This window comes from Capricornis sumatraensis, chromosome 2 (assembly GCF_032405125.1).
Source record: "Capricornis sumatraensis isolate serow.1 chromosome 2, serow.2, whole genome shotgun sequence".
Classification (NCBI taxonomy): domain Eukaryota; kingdom Metazoa; phylum Chordata; class Mammalia; order Artiodactyla; family Bovidae; genus Capricornis; species Capricornis sumatraensis.
Window position 1 is genome coordinate 147750796 of NC_091070.1, and position 24637 is coordinate 147775432.

At 33.4% G+C, this 24637-nt stretch overlaps 1 protein-coding gene across 3 annotated transcripts in view; it reads right to left on the bottom strand.

Moving 5' to 3' along the window:
• Positions 1-24637, bottom strand: part of PTBP2 (polypyrimidine tract binding protein 2) — a 59119-nt gene that overhangs the window by 10879 nt on the left and 23603 nt on the right. For all 3 annotated transcript variants that reach the window (XM_068966670.1, XM_068966669.1, XM_068966668.1), the window contains exons 4-6: positions 23374-23538; positions 23173-23283; positions 14867-15062 (exon numbers count right to left, since the gene is read on the bottom strand). In XM_068966670.1, the coding sequence (XP_068822771.1) occupies positions 14867-15062; positions 23173-23283; positions 23374-23538 (472 nt within the window). The remainder of the gene's footprint in view (positions 1-14866; positions 15063-23172; positions 23284-23373; positions 23539-24637) is intronic.

Genomic DNA, 24637 nt, shown 5'->3' on the forward strand with positions numbered 1-24637 from the left:
CAATCATAAAACTTCACCAAAATATTCAAAGACAATGGAAATTTTGTTCAAAGAAACTTTTAAGTCTAGGATTTGTAATGGAGATACCTTGGTAGTAGAATATTACTTAAATCATCAAGCCTTATCATGAAAAATAATCAGAGAATTAAAAGAATAAGTAAAATTAATTTAAAATAGTAATTAAGAATTAAAGTCTAGGCTAAAGCCCCTTTTTAAGTGTGAAAAACCCGATTTAAAAAAAAGCCAGAATGCCAGATTTTAATAAATGTTACACTTTAGTAAAAACGAGACTATTAATTTCCTCATGAAATTTTGTGACTCAAAGCAGAAACAATTTACTTCCTTCTAGTAAAGTAGCAATGGAAAGCTTAGCAAAAAGTGGAATGTAAGCTGTGACGTCCCCAATGTTGTTGCTACTGCCCAAATGCTACTTCACAGTCTCCATATTTCTCCATTTATTCTTACCATGCTACTAAGCCAGATGATCTATCATCTTGCCAAATGATGTTCCTTCATTTTAGGCAGTCCAGAGCATGGTGCAAAATACTTTCAGAGATGAGGCGAGTCACTGTGCTCAGTGCCACTAGCGTTTACTTCTCCTTCACTATTCCTTCTCCCAGGCTGGTAACTTAGAAAAACTATTTCAGTCATCTTTTGCAGTTCTAAGTCACTAGAATAGTCTTGCAGTTTTTACTGGACCTTTAAAAGCCTCTGAATATAGATCCCACAATTTCTTTCAGTATATTCTTCTCTAAAAATTCTGTCAACCAGGTAAATCTCAACATCTGCTACATAAAAACAAAAACCTACAAAGTATTTCATGATGCACTATTTATACTGTAATAATAAACTCTGGAAACAAATTCTGTATTTTTCATAGTAATGTTAACTTCTAGCCGTGAGAGAAAACAATATACTTACTATCTTCCTTTTGTAAAAAAACACATAGAACATGTTATACACATTGCCTCTAATGGATTACTTTTAGCTGTAAAAATAATTTTAACGATTAACATCTTTAAGGTAGCAAATATGCTGTAAAAAACACTATCTATGCATACTGATGATGGGGGATTAAAAACACCTGTTTTACTTCTAGGACTGCTATTGTTTTAAGAATCAAGTAACATCAAAGAGCTTCATATACTGCCAGATGCTAAAGAAAAGGAAGGTGTCACAGGGATCCTTTCTATGTGAAATGATTTTCATTAGCTGGGCCACCCAGCATTTTGAGTGATTCAGCCATTTTATAAATTTCCTGTAATAGTTCTGACGTGTTACCAGCCATGCCTCCACTGAAACTGATGGCCACACTGCCGTATATCTATCTGATAGAGACTCAAAGTCCATGGGGATGAAGTGATTTTAAGTTATACATCTAGCCCTCTATCCCCTCAGGTCACATTCTGCTGAGGCACACAGACATTCCTTGTCCATCACAACAGAAGAAAGAATTAAACTGTTTTTGATAACTTCTCTTAAACCACTTGCCAATTTCATCTATAATTTTTAATAAGCTTATTTTAGAACAGTTAGATTTGTAGAAAAATTAAACATTCTCCAAAGTTCCTATAACCCGGGCACCCCTTTCCCCCCATTAACATCTTGCAGTAGTATGATATACTTGCTACAATTCATCAGCCAGTATTAATATGTTGTTATTAAAGTTCATAAAGTATTCAGACTTCCTTAATTTGTATCTAATGTCCTCTTTTCCTGGCTTCCCAGGTGGCGCAGTGGTAAAGAATCTGCCTGCCAAAGCAGGAGACACGGGTTTGATCTCTGGGTTGGGAAGATCCCCTGGAGAAAGAAATGGCAAACCCACTCCAGTATTCTTGCCTGGAAAACTCCATGGACAAAGGAGCTTGGTGGGCTACACTCCATGGGGTTGTAAAGAGTCGGACATGACTGAGCACAGAATGCATTCATATCTTTTATTTCAGGATGCTATGATTAAATTTAGTCATGTCTCCTTAAGGCTCCTCTTGACTATGGCAGTTTTGTCTATGCTTTTTAAAGATACATAATTTGTTTTATCCTTTCATTTCCTATTCTAAAACTTCCATCCAATGTCAATTATACCATCATCTTTTGATCTTATACTTCTTTGCCCTGTTCAAGATATCTATCTGTTGACTGTTATTCTCACATATGACTCAACAGAGGACTGGGTGGTAGGACCTTTGAGGTTTATCCTAATTCATATAGTATAGGGTCCTGGGTGGGGAGGGCAGTTTTTACAATATATTTCCTGATTTGAAAATAAAAATTTTACCTTTGACAAGAATGACAACTGCTATTCTTTCCTCAAACAACCCATTCCTCCTCTCCCACCAACTTTCCCTTCAATTTCTATTTTACCCTCTAGAACCCATTTTTCTTTTCTGTCATTAACAATTTCACTTTTATTCAATATGTTCCTCAGAGAAAACATTTAACTAAAAGTTTGCTTGATCCTAATGAAACTTCTCTTATAACCCTCATTTTTATCTCCCTAAACTCTTCTCCAAGGGAAATAAGGGATGCATTATTCATCCTACTATCCCACCATCCAATATTACTTTCCAGTGCTGTTCTACTACCACCAATTAGAATGCCTTTGATGTTAATATCATGTAAACATCTCTCATCAAAACAGTCAGTCACTGGGATATTGTTTCTCATGACATAAAGACTTTCACACCTTATTTCCTTCTCCTCGCTCAGCTCTTGTCATCCTGCAATCTGACATGCTGGTCCCATGATTCCTTCTACCTTGATTTTACTATATCAATCTATTTTATCAGCTTCTTCTGCTACATCTTTGACTTTCTTCTTTCACCATTCATTGCTAACATTTAAATCCTCTTTCCTGACTTCATTCTTCCATCTTCTTGATTCTACTTCTATACCAACCACTTAAGCCATTTTTAGACTATATGATAAATCCACTTCCCTTTCTATTCTCCCTTGATTAGACTTTACTATGTAGCTGGAGCATTTTGGCTTACTTGCTACTAATCTGTTAATGCTCTACTATGCCAGGCTTGGATAAATTAAATCTTATATTGTGGACATGCCTTCAGCCGGGTTTGTAAAATATTAAAGTGAAAACACACACACACTCAAAAAGCAACTGAGTCCACATTTTGTTATTCAACATTAGCTGATTTACTAGTCTGTTTTCAAGAATTCCCTAAAAATCCACTAGACTCCTGTACCTGACCCTCATTCTTATGTTCAGCAAATATCTTGGAAGACTGAGATGAGAATTCCCTCAAAATGTTCAACCAATTCACAACTTCTCCCTTCTTTCATCTGTTCCCCTTTCTTTATAAAGATACAAATGGTGAGAAGAAAGAATACAGACTGTAAAAAACTGACAACTTCAGTTCTGGCTCCAACTCTGCTCCTAAATTTCTATGTGAGCTTGACAGAAGTTCCTTTTAGTTCTTACAATGGTCCTAAAAATTTTCTATATATTTTGCCCCAACACTTCCACTATTCTCAATCCATTCTACTACCATCAATTCTAGGATTTAAGCTAGCCTTCAAAACAAATACTAGCTAATATGAAATTAGCACTCATTATATGTCAGGTATTGTGAAAAGTTCTCTGTATGCATTAACACATTTAATCCTCACAACACTAGCCTTAGAATATGATATTACTATCATATCCATGACTAATGCAAAATCTAAGACAGCAAAGCTGAGCCAGATTTTGAATCGAGGATGTCTGGATTTTGAGCCTACCCTCGAAATGATTATGCATACTTCCTTGCTTTTCAACTACCATCCCATTTCTCCTTCCTTCCAAGAGTGTGTTACTTCAAAGAGTAAATATTTTATCATATTTATATTCCTAATTCATTATAATTTGATTTATACCCATTCTTATGAATAAGAATAAACTTTATGGTCACTGCTAAACTGAAAAAGCACTTCTAATTTTAATCTTATTTTATCCTTTGATCTCTTGCTTCTTTACTTTTCCCACAACATAAATGTACCCTGCTTTAAGTTTTAAGACTTTAGCCCTCCTGCTCTTTTACACTTGGGAATCTTAGACTAAAGTTGTTTTCTTTTTTTTTTTTTTTTTTTCAGTTTTATCGAGAGATAATGGACACATAGCACTGTATAAATTTAAGGTGTACCGACAGCATAATGATTTGACTCATACACCATGAGATGATCACCACAGTTAAGTATAGTGAACATCATCATCTCACAAATAAAAACAACAGGAAAAAAATCTTTCTCCTGTAATGAGAACTCTTAGGATTTACTCTAACTTTCATATATAACATATAGCAATGTAAATTATATTTATCATGTAATACTTTATAACCCTAGTACTTATTTATCCTATAACCAGACGTTTGTATTGTTTGGTCCACCTTTATCCAATTTCTCCCCATCCTCAAGCCCTCTGTCTGATCCAATCTCTTTAAACCAAAGTTTCAAGTATCAATCCTCTGGCCTTTTAAATTCTCAACAGCAAAGAACTCTTTCCTAAGTCCTAGGAATGAATTTCCTACTGTCTAGGTACTTCTCAAGTTTAACTCCTAGTGAGCCATCATATCATAAATTCTAAGTCTTACTACTTTTATGTTTAATTTTCCTCATGTTTCTTTCTTTCCACTCTCATTTCTATCCCTAGTATAGATTCACAATTTTATCTTACTTAGACTAATAGTCTCCAGTATACTCCTTAGGATAGATCCTGTCCCAAACTTAATGCTTTTTCTCCTCACTGCCTTTCATGTTTTCCTATGCCTCTATGCCTCATTCACAAGTGAATACTTGTCACTTCCTAAATATGCAAGATATATTCTTCATCACATCTGCTCATGTAGTGTTTTCAAAATCCTTTCTTCTGGACTTCCCTGGTGGTCCAGTGGTTAAGAATCTGCCTGCCAATGCAGGGGACACGGGTTCAATATCTGGTCTGGGAAGATCCCACATGTTGCAGAGCAACTAAGTCTGTGAACCCCAACTACTGAGCCTGAACTTTAGAGCCCATGCGCCACAACAAGAGAAGCCACCCTAAGGAGAAGTCGCACACTACGATGAAGAGTAGCCCTCACTCACTGCAACTGGAGAAAGCCCTCACACAGCAATGAAGACTTGGCATAGCTGAGAAAAAAAAAAAAAACAAGTAAAAATAAATAAATCCTGTCTTTTTATCCCAATCAAATGGCTTTTGGCCTACAATGTGCTTCAACTCTCTCCTTTGGATGATAAAGTACCCATTTGATTATACTCTAATACTATAATAACTATTACATATTTCAGTTTGCCTCATAATAGATATATAGTCAGATACTTGCTGCCAGATTATAAGCACAGCAATTGTGCAATTTTTCTGAGACCCTATAGTACCCAGCACAGTGCTAAAACCATCAAAAATGCAACAAATGAATTAAGCAGGATGCTACTGAGTTGAGGCAGAATCCTTCTAGGAATGTGAAAAGCTCAGTGCAATTACTTAAGAAGGGTAAGAAAAATTCACAAGGGGGCAAAAAAGGAAAGGAAGACTAGGAGATAAAATACCATTTTAAAATTAACAGGAAAAAGAAATATTGACAAATGAAAAGAGAAATATGAAGCTAGGAAGAACTCACACAAAAAATCTAAATGAAATTTCCTATATATATCTATTGTTTTCTTGGTGCATCTTTAGAGAGTCAAAACCTTCTGCATAATATTTACCTCCTTCAGATAAGAGGCGCATTTCATACTTGGTCACAAATACATACTTTTTCTTCTACTAACTGCAGAGATAGCAGTAATATACTTCAGAAGGCTTTTCTTTTAGTCGTACCACATATACATAATTGTCAACTCTTAAAAGCAAAAATTTTTTAAGATTAAATTTACCATCTGATTTAATTTAGAATTATCTTCTACATCCAAAGGCCTTCGAAGTTGATTACCACTGAACTCAGGCTGTTTAGTTTTAAAAATATTGAGCCAGAATAAATAGGAAAAATGTTTTCAAATATGTGACAGGCTATCACGGAAAAGGAGAAGGTAAACACGGGATTAATAAAAGAAATTCCTTAAAGCTACAGCTGAGAACAACATAATCAATGACCATAACAAAATCAGTTAAGCAAAGACTATATTATCACCCATTAGGAACATGGGAATGAAAATTTGCATCCAAGATAGTTAAAAAGCAGCCTATGAATTAACATTTTAGTCCTATAGTTAGGAGTTTATTCCATTTGAGAGTGCTGGTGCATAAGTAAATGCCAACTGATGCATTAATGTTTTTCTCCTAATGTTTACAGCCCATTGTATCTTCAAAGTATGCTATTACCATTTCATTTGCTCAGAAGACAAAAAAAAAAAAAACTTCAAGATTTAAAACGTTAATTCAAGCATTATTTAAAATATACTAAAAGAATTAAACTCTTTAAAGGTCACTGCTTCAAGTTAATTTGTGATTCACAAGTGAAAATTTTATCCAAATTTAAAAATGAACAATTCAACTTCAGCTCTTGCAACTTCCTTTTTAGAAGAGGTATTTTAAAAACTGAAAAAACAAAAATTTTTTTTTAAATTCAGCCATAGAAAAATAGAGGATAGTTTAATAATCTAAAGAACTCAACGTTTTCTAAAAATGCACACATGAAAAAGTAGGCAAGCTCAACTACGGTTTCTAAACTCTTAGATGTTAAAACAGAAATAAAATGAGAAAATCAAAGTTATTGGATAGGTATTTTCATGAACTTTGGATGAAAAAATTCTGATTTATGTTGAAAATTATAAAATACTGGCTTTTAAATTATGTAGTTTCTAAAAACTTTTGTTAGTTTGAGATTCAGTGATATACTTTAAAATGGGTGTGGTTCAGTACTTCCAGGAAATATTTCTAGGATGTTTTATTTGTGAGTAATTATTTTGGTCTCTTGGAGCTTTCAAATGTGACTGCAGTAAATCAATTATTTGGTGTGATTTTCTGGCCATAACTGTCTTTGCTATAATTAGTCTTATAATGGAATATTATAGATTAGGATTTTGCTAAGTTTAAGATTTTGGTATGTAAATTTTAATGTATATTTTGTGAAAAAATGAAAATATAAATTCAGTTTACTATCATATAATATACACATGTATATGAATGACCATATATATAGGTTTACATATATCGTATGTATATGAATGATCCCATATATATAAATACACAGGCACACAGCTCCTATTCTGGATCCAATTATAGAGTAGGTATATGAGTAATACTCATATTTGGTTTTGTAATCATGAAATAACCAGGTTAAACACTGGATGGACTTGGCAACAAAAAATCTGTCATGGCAACAGAAAATATCTCACTATATATAAAAAGAAGGAAATTAAAACTACAGGCTTACCAATTTACTATATGCATGACATTATTCTACATGAACTCCATAGGGGGAAAAAAGGCAGGCTAAAAGGCTTAGCTAATCTGTAGCGCATTTCATTTAAATGTTTATTAGAAGTACAGATTGTTGGAGCCACACTGCCTGGCTGGCTCAGGCCCTCACTAATGATGGGAATTGGAGCAAACTGCTAATCAATTTGTGCTCCAGTCTCTAAATCTATAAAATGCGGGCAATAACGATAAATTCATTTAGGAATGGTGAGGATTAACTCACAAGAGGGTTAAGAATGATGCACTGGCGTATACTCAATAAATGATAGGCTATTATCAATATCCATATGCATCAACCTTTTGGTTCCTGAGATTGGGACAATTCCATTCTAAAGCACAATATTTTAAATGCTTTTGCCTCAAAACATATGAAATGAAGAATTGTAAGCAACAAAGGTGGAATTTAAATAATTACTTTTAAACTACTTTTCTGAAAAGATATTCCTGTGGTAGGAACTATCCCCAAAAGGATCTCCCTAAGGCACTTTGATAGTGGAGCCAAACTTTTATAGAGAGAGAAAACAGTGGTAGGAAAAAAGCTAACCCCTTCTTATCAATACCAATCATCCAAAAAACATCACTCCGTAGAAACTGGTATATGTGTATTTTTAAGACTCCTTTTTCACCAGCATTTCTTTCTAGAAAGTGTGAGTCCTTCAGTCGTGTCAGACTGTTTGAGACCCTGTGGGCTACAGCCCGCCAGGCTCCTCTGTCCATGGAATTCTCCAGGCAAGAATACTGGAGTGGATTGCCATTTCCTTCTCAAAAGTATTTATTTACCTATATCACAAAGATGAACTGTAAGTGGCCTTACAATATACCAAGTGGCAATTTTATTCTTTCTAAGCTCTGGTGCTATTGAATGGTTCGGTAAAAACACTGAAACAAACAAGAATTTCCAAATAACATTCACCTTTGGAGGATACTGAAACCATAAACAACTTAAATTTATTACAAAGTATCTACAAACAACACTAAATATATTTTATTTTGTAAAACACGTACACAAAAGGAAAATCACAGGCAGCACTTAAATATATTTGTTAAGACAATATTCAATTACTGCTCTATTAGCTCAATACTAATCTCCAATTTTGTAGTTCCCTGCCCCCATCACTCTATTGTAATGGGATACATGAGAGAGTAATGTTTTCACAGAAGATGTTTTTTACTGCATGTCTACGGAATCATATTACAAAAGGAATAAAAAGACACAGAGCAAACATACATATGGATACAAGGAAAAAGATGCTAACTTTTTGACTGAATTAGTAACACACTGGTGGAGGGCTCCCCCCCGCCCCTCCACCACCACAGTTAGTTTTAAGAGAGAAGTGATTTTAGTCCATTAGGTTTCACGAAAAAAGTTTTTATGCTTCCTGGTTATTTTATGGGATGAATTCTTGTTTGAGATAAATATACCTAAATTTGAATAGCTCTCTTTAGTCCTTTAACTCTTTAGTCCTCTTCCATTTTGGGGCCATTAAGACCAAATAATAATAATATAAATAAATTTAAAAACACTCACTTCTAGGGTAAGGTCACCATCTCAAACCACTCTAGGGCTATCAAAATCTGGAAGTAATCAAGAGTTTCAAGTTTAAAGCAGAAGTAGGGAAGAATCTAGTCTGTACCCACTCATACATAATAAACTAAAAACAAAAGCTGGACATAACTTCTTCCACTAAAAATTAGTAAATAAATTCAAGAACTTACTAACTGTCCTGCACAAACCATAAAGAGCCCTAAGTTGACAAAGGAACAATAAACACTTTCAACAAATTATTATAGAAGAAATGTTTAAATCAGAAGAAAAATCCAAAATTTGCAACCTCCAAATGAAATAAAGGCAGCAGCCATTAGTCGATACTAAAACCATTAGTAGAAAAATAAAATGGAATGAACAGAATGTCACCACCTGAAACCACAATCTTAAAGCATCACTAAAATCACTAAAAGTGACCCAACCATATATTTTATGCTTCCAACTGAGATCACAAGGAACATGTAAGTAACAGAATCTGAATCTCATCAAGCTTTTGGAGCTAGTTTCTTACTTATACAAAAGATGCAGTGGACTGAAGAACAAGCTAATGCTACTATAAAAGGGAATAACCCGACCAATCCAGACTGTGGCATTTTCTAAAAGGATATAACTAGGTTTCTATAATAAATAAGTCAATGAAACTGAGGGTTGGGTGGAAGGAGAGGACTTTAATTACCTCTATATAAAAATAATCTCTATATTAATAATCTTCAGAATAACAGACACTCAGGAGACATAGCTAACAAATGCCATATGTGGCTCTTGAAAAGATCCTATTCTGAACAAATCAACCCTTAAAAAACATTTTTGGAGACAATTGGGGAAATTCAAGATGAACTGGGTATTCAACATTAAGAGACCATTCTCAATTTTGGTAAGTTTTATGATCAGATTTTAATTGATTTCCATCCAGGTATGGTTGGTAAGAAAATGTCATTAATTTAGAGAAATTATGGAAATGTTTGAGATGACATAATGTTGAGGATTTGCTTTAAAATGTAACAGAAAAAATGAACAGATATAACAAGTGTGGAAACTAGTGAATTGAGATGATGAATATATAGGGTTTATTACATCAGTATATGATAAAACTTTAATAAAAGCTTTTTTAAAAAATCACCATGTAAATAACCCATTCAAAAAAAAGCATTCACAGGTCATTTAAAGTTTTAAAATATTAAGTTTCAAAAAAATACTTTAAAAACAAGTTCGCTTGTTAATTTTATATATCATAAACATGTAGAAAAGAAAAGAAAAGTAAATTCAATTTAACAGTTAAACTGAACATCTATCAGTGGAACTCTATCAAAGCAGAGTTACAAGGCATGAATAAAAGAAAAGTATTAAAATAGTGGGTCAATAGCTATGAAGAATGTTTTTATAAGAACACTAATAACTGTGCTAAAAAGCTAAAATAAAGCATCTAAAATATTACATACTTTCTCTATAGCAGTAATGCTCAACACCCACTACACAGAAAAACCATCTTGGAATCTTAAACAATTACAAATGCATGGAACCCCACTTGTAGTGATTTTCAGTCTAGGGTAGGGCCTGGTGACTTTGATGTGAAGGAAAACAGAGAAGCACAGATCTATAAGGGTTACAGATTTACCTAGATGGTTGTTATATCTATTCTCAATCATCAATTATCTTAACATCAAAATATCTTATACAAAGTTTGCTTTTCTTTTAAAACTATATGATGAGAATGGCTGCTCACAGAAGGCTCTAAAGTATTCTTGGAACGTATTAACTGCATTAATTTTTAAAATGTAGATAGCATGATCATGAAAAATTATTTTTAGCAATTTTCTAACAGTGATCCACCCCTTAATAAATTAACTACACTTCTTAAACATGACAAAATGATCATTATAACAACATCTCAATTTATAATCTCAAGGATTTTTGGTCACCTGGTTCTTTGATGTAGAATATGAATAACTAATAGTCTGCCAGGTTTGTGATTATGTATTTAAACATCAGATTTCTAACTAATTACAAAGCACTCATCTCCATTCTTAAACTGCGTTTGTGACGACACAGTGATTCCTAACTGAAAGAAAGAAGCAGAGAAGCCACACATAAATACTAGTTTTCAAAACTTACTGTGTAAAATAAACCAATTAAAATTTATAATATTGATTTCAAAATGACTAAACTCAGTCAACTGCTTAGATACAAAAATGATACAAAATAAAGTGAATCCCCTTAAATATTTAGCAGAAAAGAATTATCACCTACTTATCTGTTTCCCTGGTGGCTCAGGCGGTAAAGCAGCTGCCTACAATGTGAGAGACTCAGGTTCGATCTCTGGGTTGGGAAGATTCCCCTGGAGAAGGAAATGGCAACCCACTACAGTACTCTAGCCTGGAAAATCCTATGGACGGAGGAGCCTGGTGGGCTACAGTCCATGGGGTCGCAAAGAGTTGGATACGACTGAGTGACTTCACTCACTTTCTTTTCTATCTGTGTTCTTACAGAATTTTTTAAATATAGGGATACCTATAAATTATTTCACTTTGAACAAGTACTGCTTAAGAAAGACTCAAGCTGAAAATGGATCCTATCAATATTAGTTTGTTGTAATCTGAAGTCACCTGACTGATACCAATCAAAGCAAATAAACAGAGAAAAAAATTTAGTCACCATTCCAGAAGGTATGACCTTACTAAAGCAATATTGCATGTCACTAGTCACTACAGTGTCTGCTGACTACTTTACAAAGTAAAATAGTAAGTAATTCTTCATAAAGATTATGCTATCCACCAAAGGTGAGTGAAGGGGGCGGGGGTACAAAAAAAGTTACCTTAATGTCCTATAAATGGAAATGTTTGGATTATGATGAATTATTTTAAAACATCTTTTTCCATAACCGGCCAATCTACAGCAACAGAATAAAGCTGAATGCTTATCTCATAAAATATGATCAAAATATCCTTAATATACATTTAACATGTGTTGTATATTCCGAAAGAAAGAATCCACACAACCAATTCAGACTTGTAAATATCTCATGAACATTTAGAAATTATAAACTAGTTCATAAAATGGTAAAAATTAAAATAATCTGACATCCTTATTAATACCCTAGCAAATAAAAGTATTAATACTCAATGCTGAACAGGAAAAAGTCGAATAGCCAGCCTCATATACCATGTATGTTAAATTAATTATCACCATTCTGGAAAGAAATTTGACACAAGAATCACAAGGCTTTAACATTTCTTTGACACAATGATTCTAGTTCTATAATCTAGTCTAAGTAAATAAAGGACAAAAACGTTACATACAGGTATTGGTGGTCACAATGCCATTTATATTAATGAAAAGTATGAAGGGAAACTAAATGTCCAACATAAATCCAAAAGTATTATATATCCATTAGCAGGCTATCTTGCTATTGTAATTACTGTTTTTCAAAAAAAAAAAAAAAACAAACACCTCAATAAAATGACAAACACAAAACTGCAAATAGTGTGATTTTAGTTTTTTACAAATATGTATTTACATAACAAGAAAAAATATATCAAAATATATGTAGTTATCTCTTATGAATTATAAATAAATTCCTTTATTTGATTTTTAGAATTTATAACTCACCTTTCAAAAACTATTTGAGGATATTTAAAATTTAAAAAATCCCAGTGAAAACCATTAAAACATGTAAACAATGAAGTCATTTAATAAAGGAAGATGAATTCACATATTTTCACCCCAAAATATTTTTCTATGTTGACACTATATGGTAGTTTAAGTGTGCAAAAGGTATTATGTTTTAAAAAAGTATATACCATTATTACAAAATACTTTATTGCTAAAAAAATGCTATCATCTGACAATGCTGGGCTGCCACAAACCTTCAATCTGTAAAAGAACACAGTATCTGTGAAGCACACTGAAACAAGGTATGCCAGAATATTATATTGAAATCTTCAAGACAGAGCAGCAAGAAGACACCAAATTAATTTACTAAAAACTGAGCAACTTTACTCACATTCTTTTAATGCAAAAATGTAGAACACTTGAGAAATGATATAAGCACTGAATAAGACAAAAGTTAGTTATGCCAAGACTGTCTAATCTTTTATGAGAAAGATTTCTTATTTCTTATTACTTTAAAAAAGAATTCCATGAAGGTCATTACAAGAAAAATGATAAATTCCATAGACAAATCCATGACTCTACCCAGAATCCAAAAAACATACATGAATTCATCAACTACCCCTTCCAATGGGCAAATACACATAGCTCTTAGGGTCCAAGGAAGTATGTCTCAGAAAGTCCTATGTTTGAAACTAGCTGAAATTTCTCAGTCTTTTACCATTGTTTCTTTAATGAGTTGAACATAAAATTTTAAACTTCTTAGGAACACGATAATATCTTCACATCATCTTCTACTTTGGTTATTTTAAGAATTACATAATGTATCTGCCAAGTACCTTGCAGAACCCCTGGGATCTAGAAGCTATTCAATAAATGCTGATTTTTGTCTTTTCTATAAGTTCTATCAGTAAAAAAATTAAGAATTCATAGTAACAATTATAAGCAAAGGCCATGTATCATTCATTACTGTTTCATTCTAGACTTTAAAAAAATGGTACACCATAAAATAGTTAGTATTATTTACTTACAAGCCAAGTTGAGGAAATAAAGCTTTAAACTAAGCCCACATACTGATAGAGATTCTCTCAGGAAAGAATGTTATCAACCTAAAGAATTCATTATGATGATAAACTGCTATAACTTCTGCAAGTTGTATTAGACAATCAGAATAAGGGGTCAGTTTTGTCTAGTATTATCAGAATTAATTTCAAATAGCAAATGCTTCTCTTGTGCATTAGTGTCTCTCTGTTCATAGATGATGTATCACTTATATAACATATTTATAAATGGATAACACATGTTATATATCCACACTAAATAAGTATTTCTAAAAATTATTTTATTTTAATGCTTTTTCTTTTTAAATTAATGAATATAATCTCAGCTTATATTCATCAAACTCTGGGAGACAGTGGAGGACAGAGGAGCCTGGCATGCTACAGTCCATGGGATCACAAAGAGTTGGACAATACTTAGCAAATGAGTAACAGCAATAAGATAAACAGTAAGAACAAGTTTGCGATTCATCAATCTTAGGTTCCATATGTCCAGAAACATTCATTTAATGATAATCTTACAAACTTCAGAAACCAAGAATTTCCTGAATACATCAAAAAGAAACTAAAATTTCACCTGAAGTTATAAATCACTTATTTTACTTACAAAACATTTTCTGTTATTTTTTCTTCATCCTGACTCTGTCAACTATTAGTTGCAAATATTTGTGGTTTTTTATTAGGTGGGTCAAACCCATTGCTGAATGAGGTGAAATATAATAACTAAGACAAAATGGAAATAAACACCAAAATAAATTTTTTATAAAATTCTAGTTAAAACTGTGTTTTAAGACTACAATATGCTTTGAAAAATCCATACACCTACTCCCATTATATGCTTCCTCTGTTAACTTTCTGGGTTTTTTGTGCAGGGCTAAACTGAAACAATCAGACTGGTTTACCAATCTATCTGAAACAATTAAGACTGAATATGCACAATGGCCTCTAGATAGCATGACTTTAAAGTGTAAATGTTTTATTAAGAACTCAACAGTATTTTTTCATTAGAGCTTTTCCTCTTCTATTTTGGGAGAGAAGATAAGATAGGTGAAAGGAATGGTGACACAACTTTAATTATACTTATGAATTTATGTTTTTCTTCCAACAGTATTCATATACATTCTTACCTGAGGGGGGGGGGGGAAATCTAACATAATTTCTTAAATTTCAAAATGGGAGATTCATTATACTTACTGGAGTTTGGGGCACTTGCCCATTTGGCGGAAGTGGTACAGACAATAAAAATCATACCTAAGAGAGATGTCTCCTTGGCAAATGCTGCAGCTATAGCTGGGTCCAATGCAGGCTGTCCATCCCCAGATGGAAGATCAGGTCGAGTATAATCCCTACTTTTATCATTGTTGTATTTTACATTCAAATTCACAAGTTTGGAAAAATCAATCCTTAGAGTACAGCAAGCATTATAAATATTCTGACCATCTAGGGCCTGTAAAAGTGAATAAAGTGTATCAGCAATTTTAAGAGATAAAAATTAGAAAAAGTACAAACTCAACAATGAAAAGCTGCACATAATAAAAGTTGCCAGAAAAGGGATCAAATTAGATACTCTTCTTTGCTACACTAGCTGTATGTATATTGTTTCCCACAAATACTACTGTCTTTAAATAGAAAGTGCTACTTAAATATAAAATATAACCAGTTAAATATATATGCTAATATACTTTTAATTTCAAAAACCTGCAAATATTTTAATTAAAAAAAACGAAGTTCACAAATATAGTTCATCCTGCCAAAGTAGCACTGTAATATCAATACTTTGCACAATAGTTTAAAGTTTATTACACACATATTTGTTGCTGGATGGTAATACTTATGCTCTAGAATTGAAAGACCACTCAATTAGGTCACCTTGAACAAGTTATTTAATCTTTTCTAATCTCAGAATCTGGAAGACAGACGACAATGGCTGCCATGCTTCCTTGCAGGATTATTGTAAGGATTAGATAAAAGACCACATGTGTGCAAGTGTATCATGAATTATAAAGCATAGAAAAAGGCATATCAAGCATATTAAAAAAATATGCTGCTGTTATGTTTTTTTCTCTTCCTATATAATTGCCATTTATACTCCAGCTAGACAGAAGCCTGGAACAAACTAGAGAACAGGGGAATATATTGTTGATTTTTTATTAGAAAAATAAACATTTTCTGTATAAAGTAACAATTCAGAAATGAAGAACATGTTTAGCTCTAATTCACTTCAAAAATAAAACAAAAATTCTTCGGGTAACAATACATAAACAGATCAAGCCTGATACGATGTAGACCAAGACCTACTAGGTGTATAAATATAGAACTATATTAATAGTAGACAAACACATTTTTCACACTTGATGTTTGAAAGAGAATTTTTATATTACTTCAATATGACTATTGTAATGGCTGTATTATTGGAGAAGGAACGTAACTGAAACAGACTTAAGAATGGTCAAGAGTGTTCCGCTATGGAAAAAGGAAACCTCAATAGCTGCTTTGTATATAAAGTTTATAGTTAAAATATTATATTTAAAATATTCCCACTCAGTGAAAAGAGGAAAACCCTTTCCTTTAACATACAAAATTAAGATTTAAGTGAATATATTTACCAAGCTAAGAGCTAACTTAAAAACACAATTCAACACAAGTTTACCCATTTCTATATTCACATAAAGGAACTACATACACATCAGGATTTGAATTCTATTTGAATCAGGGAAAGCACCTATCATCACGTGAGAATGGGAAGTATCAACACTCTCAGGCAGAGTAATGTAAGTATTAATTCAATACTTCATAAGTAATTAATTCTTATTCAATACTTAATAAGTAATTAATTCAGTACTCTGCTGTAAAAGCAAACAAAGCACTGAAAACAGGTCTTCATTTACTCATTCCTATAGGGGAAATGGTGAGCCACGTAATAGATCTGTCTCTACCTTATATATGAACGTCAAAATTCACTCTTAGGTGACTATTTCAATAATATATAAAAAATCTGATATACTGGAAGAACAGACCTGGCTTTGGATCACAGTACCTCAATTAACCCAAGAAGTAAGATACTGATGCAAAATGACTAATTTTAAAACAAGCAGAGTTTCTTTGGGGCCAAGTTCTATCAAAGAGGTTGACTGCCAAATATCTACAAAGAATATGCTAACTGCTTGAAAGCCATCTAGAAACCTTTAACCGAAAAAAAAAAAAACCCTTTATGTAGGTATTATACACAGATATACCTAAGATACATACAAGGAATACACACAAGGCATACACAAAACTGTACCTTAGATACAAGAGCTAGAGAAATCAGGAAACAATATGTGTATTAGCAACAGGGGAGAGGAAAAAGAGCTAAGGATACATGATAATAGAAATCCAGGCATTTTCAATAGTTGGCTGAGGTAAAGTGACAACAAGTGAAGTAAGAAGAAAAATCAAATTAAACTACATATGCAAGCTCACTTTAAGCTCATTGTTATTTGCCAACTTCCAGGAAATAACAGTAGCACACAAGTCAGTCAGTGTTCAGCAATCAAGATTGTAGTGATCTTGCTGGAGCAAAGATTTCTGACAGCAAAAGCCCAAGTTAATTTGCAAAAAAGCCTCCCAAATGTATCTATGCAAAGGGAAAGTTTGGAAAGTACATGAAAACAATCAGGAAAAAATATCTTCATAGTAAATATAACATTTATGTCAAAAACATGATAAACTCAGTAAAGATGTTAAATACAGAATGCATAATTAACAACACAATGAAACACTGCATATGGATTAAAAATAGGAAAAGCCACTAATGAAATTTAATGAAATATACTCTTCTGGAAGGAATCATTAATGATAGGATTTCCAAAAGACACAGTGTCACTGTGCAGTGTCAACTGCACATATTCCTAATAAAAGTAGATTTCAGGGTTGTATAAAAAAATAATTTTTAAAGATACAGATGAAAAGGAGTCTACTTCTATACCTTGAGGGCTTCCCTGGTGGCTTAGAGGTTAAAGCGCCTGCCTGCAATGTGGTAGACCTGGGTTTGATCCCTGGGTCGGGAAGATCCCCTGGAGAAGGAAATGGCAACCCACTCCAGTACTCTTGCCTGCAGAATCCCACGGAGGGAGGAGCCTGGTAGGCTATAGTCCACGGGGTAATAAAGAGTAGGACACAACTGAGCAACTTCACTTTCTATACCTTGAAAATACAGAAACTGAACTAGAAAGCCACAGTAAGGGAATGATATTTTTGTTTGCCAATACACTGAAAAAGATTTCTGAAAAAGGCATTAGGGCCTTTTCATTAATAAATGTGAGGATCATTTAAAATAGTTTACTTTTTATTTGATAATTATTATTTTTACAACGATTGGTGATTACTGGTGGAGACTACCTCCCTAAATGCCAACCTCAATATACGTAACATTACCTTTTCGGTTGACTTAAGAGGGTTGTTTTTTCTAAAATTAACTAATTGGAGGATCATTACTTTACAATATTGTGATTTTTTTGCCATACATAAACATGAATTAGCCATGGGTGTACATGTGTCCCCCTGACTTCAGAGATTTTTAAACAGACTGGACTGCAATATACATGAACCTCAGAACAAATTCAGGAGACGGTTAAAATTTTCCCCTCCAACCCTCACTAATAAAACTCCATTTTTAAGATGCTTTTTTCCTGAGTTACTATTCTCTTATAAAATAAAATGCTAGGGGGAAATAATTCCAATTAACTGAAAGTAATTGCCAAAGATCGTAACTAATACATGGCACGAGTCTGGTTGGCAATGTCACTCAAGCTCCCTTTACATGGCAGTGATTCCCAGGGCTTGAAAAACTAAACAGAGCAGTGGGCTCCAACCCCAAAGATTATAACTGTTAGCTCAGAGGAGCCTGAGAGTCCCATTTTTTATAAGCAATCTATACGAAAAGAAGGTTCTGAACCATACTTTAAAAGAACACTCTAAGTTCTCTTCCCCTCCAAACCTAAAGAAACACTATGCCTGCTAAATGAATTCCCAAGGCATAGGTGATATTTATTCATTCTCTCAATCATGTGAACAACTATCACTATAGACGTAGAGAAGCAGGCTTGAAATTCTCTTCCCAAACTATTATTCCTTACCTGTAAATTTTACATGATTTCTACTGTTTTAACAAGCATAAAAATGTAGCAACTGAATTACAAAGTTTAGATCTGACTCATTTTATCATACACTGAGATGTACATGGATGGTTGAAAGGTAGGAAGAGATCTACAGCACACCAGCTGCCGGGTAAGTTGTGTCATGTTGAAAAAAATGCCCTCATACCTATAATGTGCTGGGTTCTAAGAATACAGCAGAGAACAAAGCAGACATGACAACCACTCTTATACAGCTTATAGTCCAACACATAACACAGACACTTTTTTGTTTAGTTGCTCAGTCATGCCCAACTCTTTCGCAACCCCATGGACTACAGCCCACCAGGCTCTTCTGTCCATGGGATTTCCCAGGCAAGAATACTGGAGTTGGCTGCCATTTCCTTCTCCAGAATTCAGACACTTAATAAGTAATTATAAATGTGATCTGTGGTGGTGAGAACTAAGAAAAGAAGGGATCAAATCTAGCTGAAAGGTTATAGAAGACCTCTCTGGAGAAGAGACTTCTAAACTGAAACTTGAAAGAGGGAAATGAGGAGTTGGTCATAAAGAGATGAAGAGAAAAGTATTTCTGTACATAGAATATAGCAAGTTGTAAGCCTATGAGATCAAAGAACATACAGCATACACAAGAATTTAAAGAAGTCCAATACACATTAGGTGCAGACAAATACTGTTTGATTCCATTTATGAGATACCTAGAATACTCCAATTCATAGTCAGAAAGTACACTAGTAGATGCCAGGGGACTGGGGAGTGGAAGTTGGGAAGAGGGACTGGGGAGTTAGTGTTTAATGGAGACAGAGTTTCAGTTTAGGAAGGTGGAAAATTCAGGGCATGGATGATGGTGAAAGTTGAACAACAATGTGAATGTGCTTAGTGCCACTGAACTGTACAGTTAAATATGGTTAAAATAGTATTTTTTATATTATGTGATTTTTACCACAATAAAAAAAATTAAAAAAAAAAAAAAAAAGCCCAATATGGTTACAGAGATATAAGATGAGACTGGAGAGGCAAGATTTAGAGTTTTTATAGGCTCTGTTAAAGAAAGAGAATTTTTATACCAAGGACAAAAATCAGTCATTGAAGGGTACAGAGAAAGGAAGAAATATGACTTTTAAGTTGAGATCATTCTTAAAACAAACAGTGTTGGATTTAGACTAGAAGGCCAATGAGGCACAGATTTAAGAGATGGCTTGATGGTTTAGATCAGCGCTATTCAAACTGTGGTTATGGACTAGCAGCCCAGTTCACCTTGCATGAAGAGAAGTTTGCATCAGAATTTACGATCAATATTGACACTAAACACACTATAGCTAAAAGTAAGCTAATCTGCATGTTGGCACAAGCTTCTTATAGCATTAGAGACTAGCACTTTGAAAAACACTAACTTAGACTACGGTGATGACAAGAAGAGTTGGAGACAAAAGGATAGACTGAACAGAAATTTAGGATCTAAAATTAGTTTAAGATTTGGTGATAGGCTGAAAGGAGGAAGAAAGGAAGATTCAATGTTTTCTGTCTTGTTTCTTGGATTGATGATACTTTGACCTGATCAATACCTAGAGAATGGTATACGAAATGCAGATTTTAGTATTTTTGGTGGTGGTGGTGGTGGGGTTGACAGGAGTTTAATTGAACACACTAAGTCTGAAGGTGCTCCACAGTCCCAGCCTGGGTCTCTTAGAAGATGTGTGACCTAGAAATAAAGGTATGTGAGTACTGTCAGAATCACAAAGTGTAACTAAGCTGTGTATAACAGGTGAGGTCCCCCTAGAAGAAGGGGCGGGATATAACAAATAATGAACAGAGAGGTGGGATATATCTAGGTGAGAAGTGTTAAAGACCAGGGGAAAAAAAGGATTTTAAGAAAGGGAAAGACAGATTCAGTGTGAAAGGTTACCTAGAGGTTAGGTAAGAGAGGACTGAACAATTCTGTTGAGATTTAGCTACTCCAGTGATCCCTGGTGACACTGGGGAGAATCTGTTGAGCAAATGGGTGCTGAAACCAAATTACAATAAGTAGGGAAAGGGGAGATAACAGTACAAAGACTCCTAAGAGGCACAAGAGGGTGGTATCTGGTGTTTATTGGTCTTAGAAATATCTATGCCTTATATCTAGAAGAAAGAAATGTGTGGGTATTAAGTATATTTTGTGAGAAAACCTGATAAGAGTTTCCATCTGACAGTTTCTAATTTTTTTCTGAGAAGCAGTAGGCAAGGTCGTTAAGAGTGAAAAGCGACTTGGTAGAAAGACAAATTTCTATCTGATACAGACAATTGTGGAAAACGGGAGAACATGCTGACTAAAGAAACGTGGTAAGACTTTGCAAGCAGAGTAGAGGGCCTATTTGTAGTTAATGCTGATGAGTTTAAACTGGTATCAACTGGTTAGATTATGTGATATTCTCTGGCTATACTCAATAGTCCAGATAAGGTATGAAGAAAAAATACTGGAGTCATCACAAGTATAGGTTTTAAAAGGAGTCTGGATTACAAGATAATGGGACAAGCGAGATTAGAAAATAGATTCCTTTTTCTCTTCACCAATGAGTGAAATATAGTGAGCTCAGATATCAGAATAAAAGCTTAACAAAGTAATTCTCTCTTTGTAGATTTTTGTAGAGAAGACCTGAGTGTATATAAACATTCACAAATGCCGGTAGTTTAATGCTTATTTTCTATGCAGAAGATTGGTTAAATGAAAACCTATTAAATACTGAAAAGTATATATAAACTACTTTCCCCATCACATAGCCCAAATGAGATACAATTTTGAAACAAATTCCATTTCACTGGTCCTTTACTAAACAGTCTTCCTCTGGATCAGAAGGGAATGACAGAAAATATTTCACATTAAGAAAAATGTGCGCTATATTTAAATTTGTTTGAAGTTGTGAAAATTGCCATCAAGAACATGGCTTCTAGACTGTCTGCTATTAAGCAAACCTCATAACCACAATTATTTTGGTATCTCTTTAAATATAAAGTATCTCCAAAGTTGGAGGGCTGAAGCATGTTAGGAAAGATAATTATTTTTGAAAAAATAACCCTATAATTGCTAACTTATTCCTGAAAAGGGAAATATGATTAGATCATGCAATTGGGAACCACTGAGTAGAAATATACTGGAGAAGAGTAGACTGAAAAAATGTCTACTTTACAGATGTGTACATTATAAATCATTTACCTCTTTGAATCTTAGCATCTGCTAACAGGAAAAATTCCTGTTCAGTTTACAATACAGACTAGTCAGAAAAAGAATGAGATAATAGCACTTGGTAAATCATTTCAATTATGCTATTATTACTAGTAAAGTCTTTCTGCTACCTGAAGCTACTTCTGCTCCCCAAATGAGATTCTAAGAACAGAAATGAAACAGTAGTTAAAAATGGCCTGGTTTCAAACAAGCTATCTTGATCTGGAGGAAGCACTGAAGTAATGCACCATAATCAATCTGAAAGTAAAAGAGTGAAAGAGAAAAAAGAGGTAGTAAGACAATTTTAAGCGGAGACCACTAATTTAAAGGTTTAACCACTCCAGTATTCTTGCCAGGAGAATTCCATGGACAGAAAAGCCTGGGGCAGGCTATTATAGTCCACGGAGTTGCAAACAGTCGGACATGACTAAGTGACTAACACTTTACACACACTTAATAAATATTTAATTTTGTAATAGTGGAATAAAAATAACAATATTATACTACAGCACATGAAGTTAAAGAGACAAAGGAAGATTTAAGTAAGACAAAGACTGGTATGCAGTTTTCAAAGGTATCTATGACATGAGTAAATTTTACTGCTTTGAATAGTTTCTTACCCTCCATATGTAAGAACAAAAACGTTAAGTGATTGGAATAAAAAGTAGACCAAGAGCGTACTGGAATAAAAAGGAGACCAAGAGTGTACTGAAAAAACCTATCTTTAAAAATAATACTTAAAAAGAATACTGGAAATCAACTGTGAGCTTATCACAGCATCTGAGCCACATGAGTACGGATATATTTCAGCCAAAGTACCTTACAGCTAATAAGTAACTCCCACTGGAAAATGTAAAATCTTATATAGGTATGCATGTGTAATATAATCCTGCTATATCCTCAAGAGCACAAAGCATTTGGACCTAAATAAAACAAAAATGCAGAATATAAGCCTATATTACACATAACTACAAATATGACAACTGTTAAAAATAAGCATTTCTTTTTATCACAAATACTAAACTTTCTAATACTATCTCTATGACACTAATCTGTGTCATCTAAAATGCTATATGGTACCGCTAAGTTATGTCAGTATTAGTTACTGACATAATATTAATATATAAAATAATAAATCATATTGATATTAATTACATACATATGTGTGTGTATATATATCTGCCACTGAAAATTATTCTCTCAAAAAAACCTAGACTTACTAGTTTTGCTTGTTGAGCGTTTACTGGATCGCCATACTGGAGAAGAGCTTGAAACTGGTTATTTTTTGTAAATGTGATTATCTTCAATACAGCACCAAACTTAGAAAATATCTGTTAAAATATTAAAATCAAAACAAATTATATCTACTGTATTATTATTTCTCCATTTTATAGATAAAATGGAAATTAAATTAAACTTACTTGGTGAAGAACATCAAGTGTTACAGGATAATACATATTGTCAATAATTATTCTAAGCACTGGACTCTGGGCTGGAGTCACGGCACTCTCACTAACTGTGGTGCCACTAAGAGGAGTACTTGCTGTCTGGACCGCAGTCACAGCTTGAAGAACCGCTTGAGCACGCTAAAAATCAAAACATAAGCACTTTAGAAACATTCCTGGTATATTCACTTATACTTTGCTACATGCTACAGTATTAAATTCTTTTCTAGAACATATACAGATTTAAAAAAATTTAACACTCACTCAGTGAATACACTTTTAAGCACCTGCCATAAGCCACATATTGTTTGTTTACAATTCAAGTATCATACTAGTATTTACCTCAAAACAGCTATTGAGGGTTTGGGACCAATGCTGAACAAGATAGATATGCCACATAATTTATTCTCAAAACAACATGATGTAATCTGACAGATTCAGAAAATGTTTTAAACAGAAACTTTCAGAGAACAATGAAACTTTAACATTATTCATTCCATAAAAAAGGCAAACGGCAAACCTTAAAAGGAAATTACTAGATTATCCAAAAGAACTCCTATAAAGCTTATTATTTCTAATAAATCCTAAAAGACAAACATTCAGATACAAATTTTTTTTTTGATACTAGTGTAACTTTTGAAACCAAAATTTTTACAACAGAAACTGATGTATACCACAGTACACAGCCATAAAATTTTCAGGAATACTTCAAGATAAATATAAATAATCTTTCCCATCCATGTTATTATTTCTAATGTATCATTAATGGTAAAATGCACTATCCTTTTATGTAGAACTAATAAGATATTGCTAATTGAACCATGACAGATCAACTTATAAGACACATCTTGTGAGATTTTAAAAAGTGAAAAAAATATACATGAATTGAGAAAATACAGTATTTTTAGGAAATATATCAACTAAATCTATGTTAAATGCTCCAAAAAGACTGCCTTTATTACCATTATGTCTTTTCTATTATTTCTCTGACAGATTCACTGATAAGGAAATAACTGTTTTCTACCTTATCTGGGGGTCAAAAAACCTTTATAAAGGCAAATAACTGTTAAATATAATGGTAACTAACACCTCTATGCTGCGTTATCATTTGAAGAAGTTGTACTGGCAGATGAACAGGCATATATATAAAAAAGCACAGTGATAAATGAAAAGGAAGACAAACACAAAGAAATAAGAACACTTATGTATAAGGAAGGATCACTGCTCCCTTTAGCAGCAC